Source organism: Ornithorhynchus anatinus, chromosome 2, assembly GCF_004115215.2.
Source record: "Ornithorhynchus anatinus isolate Pmale09 chromosome 2, mOrnAna1.pri.v4, whole genome shotgun sequence".
Taxonomy (NCBI): Eukaryota; Metazoa; Chordata; class Mammalia; order Monotremata; family Ornithorhynchidae; genus Ornithorhynchus; species Ornithorhynchus anatinus.
This window is the reverse complement of record NC_041729.1, coordinates 22,095,757-22,109,561: the sequence shown is the minus strand read 5'-3', so window position 1 is coordinate 22,109,561 and position 13,805 is coordinate 22,095,757. Positions and strand designations below refer to the sequence as shown.

The window sequence follows — 13,805 nt, the reverse complement described above, 5'->3', positions numbered from 1 at the left end:
AGGTTGTCTCTGAACACAAAGTACCCCCTAGTCTTCCCCCATCACGTCAGCAGCCACTTCGAACAAAGCTCCCACCTGGAGATTTCCCTTCCTCATTGCCTTGCCCCACCCTGTTTACTTCAGGTAATCAGCTTTTTACTGTGGGACTGGGCTGGAAAAATGGCAAATTCTACCCTAGAATGACACACCCTATGAAATCTCCTGTAGAATAAATAATTTTCCTGCTGTCCAAGAGACCAGCAGCAGCGTGGCTTAGTGGAAAGAGCACGGGTTTGGGAGTTAGAGAATATGGGTTCTAATCCCAGCTCCACCACTTGTCTGGTGTGTGACCTTGGGCAAGTCACTTAACTTCTCTGTGCCTCAGTTAGCTCTTCTGTAAAATGGGGATTAAGACTGTGAGCCCCGCGTGGGAAAACCGTTCATTCATTCAATAGTATTTATTGAGCGCTTACTATGTGCAGAGCACTGTACTAAGCGCTTGGGATGAACAAGTCGGAAACAGATAGAGACAGTCCCTGCCGTTTGACGGGCTTACAGTCTAATCGGGGGAGATGGACAGACGAGAACAATGGCAATAAACAGAGTCAAGGGGAAGAACATCTCGTAAAAACAATGGCAACTAAATAGAATCGAGGCGATGTACAATTCATTAACAAAATAAATAGGGTAATGGAAATATATACAGTTGAGCGGACGAGCACAGTGCTGTGGGGATGGGAAGGGAGAGGTGGAGGAGCAGAGGGAAAAGGGGAAAATGAGGCTTTAGCTGCGGAGAGGTAAAGGGGGGATGGCAGAGGGAGAAGAGGAGCTCAGTCTGGGAACGCCTCTTGGAGGAGGTGAGTTTTAAGTAGGGTTTTGAAGAGGGAAAGAGAATCAGTTTGGCGGAGGTGAGGAGGGAGGGCGTTCCGGGACCGCGGGAGGACGTGACCCAGGGGTCGACGGCGGGATAGGTATCCTCCCAAGAGCTTAGTACAGTGCTTTGCACAAATAAGTGCTCAATAAATACAACTGAATGAATGAATCCTGGCTCTGCCAACTGTCTGCTGTGTGACCTTGGGCAAGTCACTTCTCTGTGCCTCAGTTACCTCATCGGTAACATGGTATTTGAGACTGTGAGCCCCATGTGGGACAGGGACTGCATCCAAATCCATTTGCTTCACTTGAGAAGCACTGTGGTCTAGTGGAAAGAGCACAGGCCTGGGACTCTGAAGGTCATGAGTTCTAATCCCAGATCTGCCACTTGTCTGCTCTGAGACTTTGGGCAAGTCACTTAATTTCTCTGTGCCTCAGTTCCCTTATCTGTAAAATGGGGATTGAGACAGCCCCACATGGGACAGGGATCGTGTCCAGACTGATTTGCTTGTATAATGATAATAATAATGGCATTTGTTTAGTGTTTACTATTTGCAAAACACTGTTCTAAGCACTGGGGCGATACAAGGTGATCAGGTTGTCCTATGTAGGGCTCACAGTCTTCATCCCCCTTTTACAGATGAGGTAACTGAGGCCGAGAGAAGTAAAGTGATATGTCCAAAGTCACACAGGTGACAAAATGGTGGAGCACGGGATTAGAACCCATGACCTCTGACTCCCAAGCCCATGCTCTTTCCACTGAGCCACGCTGCTTCTCACCGAGTGCTTAATACAGTGCCTGACACGTCATTATTATTATTTGCTTGTATCCACCCTGGTGCTTAGTACAGTACCTGGCACATAACATGTAAGGTACCACAATTTATTTTTTTTTTTCTTGTGGCTTACCTGGCACCACTTAAGCTCTTCTGTGACTGTGTATGTCTCTACCAGGCATGTTTCCACAGAGGCATGAGAGTGCAGTGAGCAGTACACAAGTAGAGGGTAGGAATTTGTAAAGAGTATGTGCAATCTTTGACCACGTTAGCCAGCTCTAGACGAAAGCTCACCGTGGCCAGGGGATGTGTCTGTTACATTGAACTCTACCAAGCACTTAGTAAACACTAAAATACAGTTGACTGAGCTATGGATAGAAGCAGGGCTAAAACACAGGTCTCCTGATTCCCACAACACTGCTCTTCCTACAGTGCAGCTGGAGGCTTCTACAAAGAGAAATAATTGGGAAAGAAAATGAGGTGCTGCAATTTTAAAGGCATTACTGTATGATCAACATTTATTGAATTCCCCGGGGTACAAGTCTCCGCACACTGCACTCAGGGAACATAGGAAAAAGATGGAAAGAAGGTACGACACACACTCTGGCTAATAGAAACCACTGGATTGAAATCAGAAAGGCAAAGAGGTGGCAAAAAGCTTCCCTAACCCAAAACCATTATGAGTGTTAGATTTTTAAGCTCCTTAAGGGGAGGGACTGTGTCTTCTTTAACAACTCTTTCTCAAGAACTTACAATAGAGTTTTCCTAAAGTAAGTGATCTAGAAATACCATTGGTTTTCAGGGAATGTCTCCTGGTGGAAGATATTCTTTTTTAGAGGGTTTTGAAGGAAAGGAGTGATGTAATTAGGCAAAGCTGGGGAGAGAGAATGTTCCCACAGTGGAGGAAAGGTGTAAACAATGGATGATGGATTTGAGAGTGAAGGATATTTGGGAGGGGGGAGGGAAGAGTTTATCCAGGTCCTTATCTTCACTCAGACAAGTTCAAAGTTGGTGGTTCCACCTTCAAATTTAAAGGAAAGATGTATAATTATTGTGTTTAAGTGCTTATTCTGTGTCAAGTGCTGGGGTAGATACAAAATAATCAGGTCCCATATGGGGCTCAAAGACTAAGTAGGAGGGAGAACAGGTATTGAATCCCCATTTTGTAGATGAGGGAATTGAAGTAAAAAGCGTCAAGTGACTTACCCAAGGTCACAGAGTAGACAAGTGGCAGAGACAGGATTGAAAACTAGGTGTTCTGACTCCCAGACTGAGTGTGTGTGCGCATTCAATCATATTTACTGAGTGTTTACTGTGTGCAAAGCATTGTACTAGGCACATGGGAGAGTAATAATAATAATAATTGTGGTATTTATTAAGCACTTACTAGGCACTGTACTAAATGTTGGGGCGGATACAAGCAAATCAGGCTCACGGTCTCAATCATCATTTTACAGATAATTGAGGCACAGTGAAGTGACGTGTCCAAGGTCACAATGGCAGAGCTGGGATTAGAACCCCCGACCTTATGATTCCCAGGCCTGTGCTCTAGCCAATGCACCATTTTAGACCCATTCCCTGGCGACAGCGAGCTAGCTCTGGGTAGGTACTTTGTTGCTTAGCCTCAGTTATGGGAATTTGTGTTTTTAAAACTTCTGGTTCTTTGCCCGTCTTTTAAATATCTGATCTTTTCTCATGATCCAAAAGTGAGTCAATGCAAACACTTTCTTCTGAGTGTGGAGTCTTCATCAAGAACTGCTTTTCATAAAAATGGAAGTGTGCACTGCTGAATGCCACAGAGTCTCAGCTAATATAAAACAAGATTCCAAAGCTAACAAGACCTAACTGGGGGAAGGAAGGAGGGAATGATTTGATAGAAAAAAAAAATCCCTACTCATAATAGTTTTCCCAGAAAAGTTACAGGTGCTCTTCTTAGAATTTGGAGAAATGTAAACTGAGAATTTGGCTTCAGTCTCTATTGGAGAGGAGTGGAGTATTGGAGAAGCTTTCTGGTACAGTTTCCCTCCTCCCCCGTCTCTTTTTCTTTAAGTTAGGGAGATAACTAGTTGAGACACAGCCTTCCTCAATATAGCCTGATCCAAGCGGTTAGTACAGTGCTCTGCACACTAAATGATTGATTGACCTCAGGGAATCTCCAGAACTGTGAGACCATTCCTGGATCCTGTTGGGTTTAAGCCGGGCCCTTGACTCTGACTACTGTCCCTGAGGCCTGCTGGAATTTTAGGTTCACTGGGGATCACTACATATAATAATAGTAATTGTGGTACTTGTTAAGTGCTCGCTATATACTAAGCAGGGAGGTCGATACAAGCTCATTAGGTTGGACACAGTCCCTGTCCCACATAGGGCTCACAGTCTTTATCCCCATTTTACAGATGAGGTAACTGAGGCACGGGGAAGTAAAGTGACTTGCCCACGGTTGCACAGCGGACAAGTCCTTCTGACTCCCAGGCTCATGCTCTATTAGATCACGCTGCTTCTCTACACATCACTTCATATAACAATAATAATAATTGTGGTATTTAAGCACTTACGATATGCCGAGCACTCTCCTAAACACTGGGGTAGATAAAAGATAATCCAGCTCACAGCCTAAGTGCAAGGGAGAACAGGTTTTGAATCTCCATTTTGCAGATGAGGGTACTGAGGAACAGAAAAGGGAAGGGACCTGCCCATTGTCACACACAACAAGTAAGTGGCAGAGCTGGGATTGGAATCCTGGTCTTCTGGCACCTAGGCCTGTGCTCTTTCCACTAGGCCATGCTGCCTCCCATAATATACAGAACGCACTATGTCTCCATGGGAATCCTCCCCTTCTACCAAACAGAACTGGGAGCTTGTCCAGGCCTCTCTGCCCCAGCTGGGCTCAAATCCAGCTTTTTTTTCTTCTCTTTTTGGCCAGCTCACTCCTAAGACTTTAAGACTCCATCCAGGGCAGCAGTGACAGCGTGGCTTAGTGGAAAGAGCACGGGCTTGGGAGTCAGAGATCGTGGGTTCTAATCCTGGATCCACCACTTGTCAGCTATGTGACTTTGGGCAAGTCACTTCACTGCTCTGTGCCTTGGTTCCCTCCTTCGTAAAATGGGGATTCAGACTGTGAGCCCATGTGGGACAACCTGATTACCTTGAATCCGCCCCTCTCCACCCCGTGCTTAGAACAGTGCTTGGCACATAGTAAACACTTAACCATCGTCATCATCAGTGGTCCAGCTTGATCATCTACTACTCCCCTTCCACCCCCGACCCCTATACCCTGCTTGAGGTGGTAAAAACTTTTGATTAAAATGAACTTCTGGACTGTAAACTCAGTATGGGCAGGGAACCTGTCTACCAACTCTATCGTATTGTACTACCCCATTCATTCATTCAATCATTTATTAAGCTTACTGTGTGGAGAAAGTAATAATAATGTTGGTATTTGTTAAGCGCTTACTATGTGCAGAGCACTGTTCTAAGTGCTGGGGTAGATACAGGGTAATCAGATTGTCCCACGTGAGGCTCACAGTTAATCCCCATTTTCAGATGACATAACTGAGGCACAGAGAAGTTAAGTGACTTGCCCACAGTCCCACAGCTGACAACTGGCAGAGCAGGGAGTCGAACTCATGACCTCTGACTCCGAAGCCCAAGCTCTTTCCACTGAGCCACGCTGCTTCCCCTTGGGAAAGTACAATACAACAATAAAAAGTGACATTCCCTGACCACAATGAGCTCACAGTCCAGAGTGGTGGTGGTGGGGGGGAACAGGCATCAATACAAATAAACAGACATCAATAGAGATAAATAAAATTACAGATATATACATAAGGGCTGTGGGGCTGGGGGTGGGGTGGGGTGGAAGAGCAAAGGGAGCAAGTCAGGGTGACGCAGAGGGAATTGGGAGATGAGAAAAAGTGGGGCTTAGTCTGGGAAAGCCTCTTGGAGCTGTGCCTTCAGTAAGGCTTTGAAGAGTGTGAGAGTAATTCTCTAGCAGATTTGAGAAGGGAGAGCATTCCAGGCCAGAGGCAGGACGTGGGCCAGGGGTCAGCAGCAAGGTAGGCAAGATTGAGGCAAAGGGAGAAGATTAGCAGCAGAAGAGCAAAGTATGCAGGCTGGGTTGTAGAAGAAGAGAAGCAAAGTGAGGTAGGAGGGGGCTAGGTGATGTTCTGCACCCGGTAAGTGCTCAATAAATATCATTGATTGATTGATTTTGGTGGATTTTCCAAGAAACCCATGCAGCGTGTCTTCCCCTTTAGACTGTAAGCTCGTTGTGGGCGGGGAATATCTCTTATATTGTACTCTCCCAAGTGCTTAGTACAGTGCTCTACACCCAGTAAATGCTCAGTAAATATGAATAAGCACTTAGTACAGAACAGTACTTAGTACAGTACTTTGCAACAGGAAGCACCCAATAAATAGTTGAAGCCTTGGGAGAGAATGAGTTCACCAAGGGAGTGAGTATAGATGGAGAACAGAAGGGGGCTAAGAACTGACCCTTGAGGAACCTCTACAGTTAGGCGATGGGAGGGGAAGGAGGACCTGCAAAGGAGACCGAGAATGAACAGACAGATGAGAACCAGCAAAGGACGGAGTCCGTGAAGCCAAGGTTGGATAAAGTGTTGAGGAGAAAGGGATAGACGACAGTGTCAGAGGCAGCGGAGAGGTCGAGAAGGATTAAGATAGAGTAGGAGTCATTGGATTTGGCAAGAAGGAGGTCATTGGTGACCTTTAAGAGGGCAGTTTCAGTGGAGTAGAGGGGACGGAAGCCAGATTGGAAGGGGTCCAGGAGAGAGTTGGAGTTGAGGAATTCAAGGCAGTGAGTGTAGACGACTTGTTCTTAGGAGTTTGGCAAGGATGGTTAGGAGGGAGATAGGATGATAACAGGAAGGGGCAGTGGGGTCAAAAGAGGGTTTTTTTAGAATAGGGGAGACATGGACATGTTTGAAGGCAGAGGAGAAGAAGCCGTTGGAGAGTGAGTGGTTAAAGATGGGAAGGGAGGAGGGAAGGGGCGATAGTTTTTATAAGATGAGAGGGAATGGAGTCCGAAGCACAGGTGGAGGGGGTGGTACTTGTGAGGATTCATTCAATAGTATTTGAGTGCTTACTATGTGCAGAGCACTGTACTAAGTACTTGGAATGTACAAATCGGTAATACAGTCCCTGCCCTTTGACGGGCTTACAGTCTAATCTCATTCATTCGTTAGTATTTATTGAGTGCTTACTATGTGCAGGGCACTGTACTAAGCGCTTGGAATGTACAATTCAGCAACAGAAAGAGACAATCCCTGCCCATTGACGGGCTTACAGTCTAATCGGGGGAGACAGACAGACCAAAAACAATAGCAATAAATAGAATCAAGGGGATGTACAACTCATTAACAAAATAAATAGGGTAATAAAAATATATACAAATGAGCAGATGAGCACAGTGCTGAGGGGAAGGGAGAAGGGGAGGAGCAGAGGGAAAGGGGAGAAAGGGGACTTAGCTGAGGGGAGGTGAAGGATGGGGCAGAGAGGCAGCAGAGGGAGCAAGGGAAAAGGGGAAGCTCAGTCTATGAAGGCCTCTTGATAAATTACAGTATGTGTAAGTGAAACCTGCACTACTGGTTTGTCCAAAGAAGAGGGAGAAGAAAAGGAAAAAGAAGGAGAAAAAAAAGAATAGAAGTGGGAAAAAGAAGGGAGAGATGGAAACTTTAAGATCCTTGTGGGTAGGGAACATATCTACCAACTCTAGAATCCTGGAGTCTACCAAGGGCTTAGCACAGTGTTCTGCATAGCCCATACACTCCTAAATCCTTCTTTCAGCACTCAGCAAATATGACCATTTGATTGGTGTAGAGGAGGAATAGGATGGAGGAGATCTCCTCTGAAGATACGGCTGGGAAGGTTGGGAAAGTAGAGGAGAGGGTTGAGAGCAGGGGGGTGATGGAGAAGGGGGAGAGGTAACTTTGGGGTGCTCAGACCTGATGGTGTTAATTTTCATAATGAAGTCTTCAACACAGTTCTCTCCTTCAGCCAGAGATGACCTGGCAGGCAGTCATTTTTAAGTACTCCCAGAGTAGCTCTCACAGTCAATCAAAAGATATTTTGTTTAAATATGGCGTGTTTTTTATTGGTTTTTTTTCCCAGGGGACAAGGGATCTCCAAATACTTTTAGCGGAGAGACTGCTGCTGCCTGGTTCAGGAAGAGGGAATATTGGGCCCAGGTGGCTTTAATCAAGCAGCAAGACCTAATGGATAGAGCATGTGCCTAGGAGTGAGAAGGATCTGGGTTTTAATCCTGGCTCTGTTACTTGTCTGCTGTGAGATCTTGGGCAAGTCACTTCACTTCTCTGTGCCTCAGTTTCCTCATCTGTAAAATGGCGATTAAGACTGTGACCATGTGGGGCAGGGTATGGGCCTAACCCGCTTACCTGGTATCTACCTCTGGACTTAGAACAGCCTTAGCACATAGTAAGTGCTTATCAAATAGCACAATTATTTCTGCTATTATCATCGACCCCTTACCACAAATCAGGCAATCAATCAGTGGTATAGATTGAGCACTTTACTATGTGCAAAGCAATGTATTAAGTGGTTGGAAGAGTAAAATTCAACAGAATTTGAATTTCAACATGTTCCCTGCCCATAGGGAGCTTGCAGTCTAGAGGAAGAGACAAACATTAATATGAAATGAATCTGTTAGGAGACTGGGAATTACTGGCAGACACAAGCAGAAATGTAGTAAAGTGAAGGTCATGGGAGAAGATTTTTTAAAAAGCACTAATTCCAAGATCATAACAGGGAAAAATCTCCTTGTACCCTCCATTCAATCAATGGTATTTATTGAGCGCTTACTATCTGCAGAGCGATTCCTCTGTCTTCTAGTCTTTTTGATTTTTCACTCCACCTCTGGCTGGGGGGAGCAGGCAGGATTTGTGGGCAGGGAATGTCTGTTTATGGTATTATTTGTTGTATTGTACTCTCCCAAGTGCTTAGTATAGTGCTCTGCAAAGAGTAAGCCCTCAATAAATGTGATTGAATGAATGAACAGGTTTTGCTCCAACACAGTCATGCCTTCAGCCACAAGAAAACGGTTCAAACACAGATGTGGAGTCTTCAGTAGTCTGTCCCTCCTTCTCCTACTTTTGCTAGATTCTCCCAAGGATAGGTGGTGATGCTAATTCCCCCAATTACCTGGGTCGTATTTTATTCCAAGAAATCCTTCTTTCAGCTTTGGTTCTTTGTTTATCTCAGACTAGCTGACCTGCTCCAAACAATGTAGAGGGATGATGATGATGATAGTAGTGATATTTGTTTAAGCATTTGCTCTATGCTAAGCCCCCCTCTCGGGGTCACACCTGGATAGTTTCCAGTACTCTACCAGTCTCAGCTATGGGAGGGAGAGTCAAGTAGAGGCGTACCCGTTCCATTCCTAGGTTGGCCAGTGGCTACTGAGTAGAATGCAATCTGCTACAAGTCAAAACTCCCCTGTGCTGGGCAGCAGTGGCATGGAAAAGAATCAAGGGTGGAGATGCAGGTTTACTATGCGGAAAGAGGCAATGGTGAACCGTTTCTGCATTTTTACAACAAAAACCCTATGGATACGCAACCGTAACCATTGCAGATAGAGGTGGGATGTTCTGGGAGAGATGTGTCCGTGGCGTCGCTAATGGTCGGAGACAGCTCATCATCATGATGATGGTATTTAAGTGCTTACTCTGTGCAAGGCACTGTACTAAGTGCTGGGGTGGATACAAGCAAATTGAGTTGGACGCAGTCCCTTTCCCATGTGAGGCTCACAGTCTCAATTCTCATTTTACAGTTGAGGTAACTGAGGCCCGGTGCAGTGAAGTGACTTTCCCAAGGTCACCTGGCAGACAAGTTGTGGAGCTGGGATTAGAACCCATGACCTTCTGACTCCCAGGCCTGTGCTCTATCCACTGCTCCATGCTGTTTCTCTAGCATAAGACAAGCCATATATGCTAAGCACTGGAGTAGATAGAATGGCAGTCCCATTCTCACTAACGCATTGGTTTTTCTTACCTTCTACATTGTTGTCCTCTACCATCTCTAGCTGCCTTCATTACTCCATGCAGATCTGAGAAAATACTCATTGACCTCTTGCCCTGGGCTCTGAAACCTTCCATCCCCCTCCTCTATTTGGCCTCCCAAATGAATGATCCTGGCTGGGGTAGTATTTATCCATCATGTAAAAACCCACTGCTCTAATTGATTTCAATATGAGCAAAAGCTTTTTGTCTCTGTTGTGAGGGGCTATTTCATTTGGAACATCTATCCCCGAAGGTAAGCTCTTTGAGGGCAGGCCCGTGTCATTTGAAATATGACTTCTCCAGCATCGTGAGGATAAGATCCTTTGGATAAAAAGTATTCAAAGACTGAGGTAGGAGAAGTGACCTATCTAAGGTTAGTCAAATAATGACTTCTATCTAAAGTCATTCAAATGACTAATAATAATGTGAAGTGGCATTGTGTAGTGGATAGAGCATGGGCCTCGGAGTCAGAAGATTGTGGGTTCTAATTCTGGCTCCGCTACTTGTGTGCTGTGACCGTGGGCAAGTCACTTCACTTCTCTGTGCCTCAGTTCCCTCATCTGTAAAATGGGGAATGAGACTGAGTGCCACGCGGGACAGGGACTATGTCCTATCTGCTTTGCTTGTATCCACCCCAGCACTTAGTTCAATGCCTGGCACATAGTGAGTGCTTAACAAATACCACAATAATTATTATTAAATGATGGGTTTGTGTTAAGCACTTAGCGTGGGCCAAGAGCTGGCATCAGCTACAGTCAGATCTAACACAGTCTCTGTTCTACACAGGGCTCACAAGAAGTCAAAGGCAGAGGACTCAATTCTAGTTGGAATTCCCAGGCTGGACTGGTGAAGGTGTTGAAGTGTTGTTATTAGATTAGAATGGCAGGGTGCCTTTCATTTTCCTTTAAGAGTCTAGCCCACTGATCTAAGTTCCCAGACTATGTGCTGGAAACAGTTTGCTGGAAATCACTTCCTGAATGAAATTCAACCAGCAAACCAAGGTTTGGGCAAACAGTCCTCATCGTCTCCTCTCTCTTTCTCCAGAAAGATGAAGAAATGGGTGCTGATTGGAGTCCTTACTGTTGCCTTGGTGGTTCTGGTGATCGGACTCTATTTTGGATTACGCAAGGAATCGGCTCCCAAGAACATCTACAAGAAAGCCGCCGTGGCTGCTGATGCCAAGCAGTGTTCCGAGATTGGCAGGTAAATGTCGTTCCAGAATGGCCCATGGAATTGGGAGAGCTTTGTTGTCCACTTAGTGGGCTGTTAGAGGGGCTTGGTGGGCTGGGCTTGAGCTGGCCCAACACCCTGGTCTAGCTGGCTAACCCCAGACTTTTGTTGGACTGATCTGTGGAAACTAGAAAAAGACTTGTGCTATCAGAACTGGAGTTGTGCTGGGTAAACTGGTCATCCTGCCATCACTCATTATGGTACTTGTTAAGAGCTTACTTTATGCTGAGCATTATTCTAAGCACTGGGGTGATCCAGATTAATCAGGTTGGGGCACAGTCCCTGTCCCACATGAGGCTCGCAGTCTAAGTAGGCGGGAGCTGGATTGAATCCCCATTTTACAGAGAAGTTAAGTGACTTGCCCAAGGTCATATAGCAGACACATGGCGGAGCCGGGGTTAGAACCTAGATCCTCTGACTCCCAGGCCCGTGCTCTTTTCACTAGGGCATGCTGCTTCTCTAAGAGAGTCCCTTCCTCCTACTGCCCTCCAATCCTTCCCACCCTAACCCAGCTGCTTATGCTCCCTCCGGTTAGTCTACCAGACCCATGCTGGAGCATCCTAACTAACAATAGTAGTAATATCAAACTAATAATAATTATTATGGTATTTGTTAAGCACTTACTAGGTGCCGAGCACTTTACTAAGCAGTGGGGGGGACACAAGCAAATCAATTTGGACACAGTCCCTGTTCCATGTGGGGGGCTCAATCATTTTGCAGATGAGGTAACTGAGGCACAGAGAAGTGAAGTGAGATGCTCAAGGTCACCCAGCAGACAAGTGGAGGAGCGGGGATTAGAACCCATGACCTTCTGACTCCCAAGCCTGTGCTCTATCCACTATGCCATGCTGCTTCACACCCTTCTCACCTTCACTAGTCCCTTCTGGGATTTGGGGAAGTGGGGCCCCCAAATCTGACTCTGCCCTGCCGGTCTGATGCTGCCTTAGCCTGAAATGGGATAAACCAGGTGAGATCTGGAGAGCACCCATGGAGCCCCCTTTGATATTGCCTGCCTCCTGGGCTGATCTCTTTGCCCCCCACCCACAGAGACAGGGATGGGGGCAGTTAGGAGAGATGCCCGAGAGCCTCCCATCACCCCGTTCTAATCCTGGACCTTCTCCTAACCTGTTGTGGGGCTCTGACTTTTGGTCTCTCGTCTCTTGTGCGGTGCAGGGATCTCCTGCAGCAAGGCGGATCTGCAGTAGACGCTGCCATTGCCTCTCTGCTCTGTGTTGGCCTTGTGAACGCCCACAGCATGGGGATTGGAGGAGGTCTCTTCCTCACCATCTACAACAGCAGCACGGGTAGGTACCGAGCGCACGAGGGACATTCCTGTGGAAAGCAATCTGGTTGAGAATTGGAGGAAAGGGGTTTGATGGGGGGAGGTTTGTGTGGCTTTTTTTTTTTTTTTTAAATTGAGTGACTCCAATTTGACTTGGGATGAGACTGGCACATTTTCTGGGAGATATCTCTGCCGTTGACATGATCCTCCAAAAGACATGACTTGATTGCCTCGTGTATCTTTCCAGGAAAAGTGGAAGTTATTAATGCCAGAGAGGTGGCCCCCAAAGGGGCATTTCAACACATGTTTAACAGCTCTGAGCAGTCCAGGAAAGGTAAGAGGCTGTGGAAATTGTCAGTTATGATTAATCATTCGCATTTATCGAGTGTTTACTGTGTGCAGAACGCTTTCTAGACACTTGGGAGAGTACAGTATAATGGAGTTGGGAGACACATTCCCTGTCAATGAGTTTAGAATGTAGACGGGGAGAGACATTAAATAAATAAATTACAGATGTGTACGTAAGTTCTGTGACGCTGAAGGAAGGGATGAAAAAAGGGAGCAAAACTAAGTGCAAGTTAAATCAGTAATCTGGAGATACACTATCCAGTCTCTCCTTCTGGAGTCAGAGGTTTCGTCCCTTCTCAGGGAACCCTGAGGTGAGGGGGCATGGTGATGAGAGTGGGAAAAGTCATGAGGCAGGACATCTGTGTCTCTCGAGGGATGGGAGCCTAAATTCCATGGCGGCAAAGAGTGTGTCTCTTACTCAGTTGTACGCTCCCAAGCAGAGTACTTATAGAGTACTGTGTCTGCTTTGAGCCGTAAAAGACTTGAAAGTAGAGAGAGGAATTCTTTATGTGAGGAATAAGAGATGGAGAAATGAAAATAGTGCTGCTTTATTAGGCAGGGAAGTTACCACTGAGACCGACACTGAGCCCCATATGGTAGCCCATCTCTGGACGATGCTCGAGTGGAGGATCTCTTCTCTTTCCTGAAGAAAATGGCTATTTCTGGTTCAGGCTGATTGGGGCTTGAAGGAGCATGGCCTGGTGGATAGAAAACGGACCTGGGAATCAGAGGACCTGGGTTCTAATGTGCCACTTGGCTGTGTGACCTTAGGCAAGTCACTTCACTTCTCTGTGCCTCATCGGCAAAGTGGGGATTCCATACCAGTTCTCCCTTGTATTTAGACTGAGCCCCATGTGGGACCTGATTATCATATACCTACCCCGGTGCTTGGCACCTAGTAAGCGCTTATAAAAATGATTATTATCCTCCTCATTAAGGAGAACCGTTCCCTAGGTCTAAGAATCCCAGAAGGCCACTTTGGTCCTGGAAATTAAGCCCCAACTTAGGACAGCCCCTGTGGTGATCCTTGCAGTCCAGAAGACTGATTGTCTTGTATCATCTACCCCATCATCGTAGTATTTATTGAGAACTTAATCTGTGCAGAGCACTGTACTAAACACATGGGAGGGTGCAATATAACATAATTGACAGACATGTTCCCTTCCCTCTATGACCTTACAGTCTAGAGGGGGAGACAGATATTAATATAAATAACTTAAATTAAAGATTTTTATGTAAGTGCTGTGGGGTTGAGGGTGGGGTGAATATCAAGTGCCCAAAAGT

General features: G+C 46.1%; 1 protein-coding gene across 3 annotated transcripts in view; it reads left to right on the top strand.

The window, feature by feature from the left end:
- GGT1 (gamma-glutamyltransferase 1) overlaps nucleotides 1–13,805 on the top strand; it is a 96,934-nt gene that overhangs the window by 56,421 nt on the left and 26,708 nt on the right. For all 3 annotated transcript variants that reach the window (XM_029048019.1, XM_029048010.2, XM_029048021.2), the window contains exons 2-4: nucleotides 10,706–10,864; nucleotides 12,065–12,195; nucleotides 12,421–12,507. In XM_029048019.1, coding sequence (XP_028903852.1) covers nucleotides 10,710–10,864; nucleotides 12,065–12,195; nucleotides 12,421–12,507 — 373 coding nt within the window. In that variant the 5' untranslated portion in view covers nucleotides 10,706–10,709. The remainder of the gene's footprint in view (nucleotides 1–10,705; nucleotides 10,865–12,064; nucleotides 12,196–12,420; nucleotides 12,508–13,805) is intronic.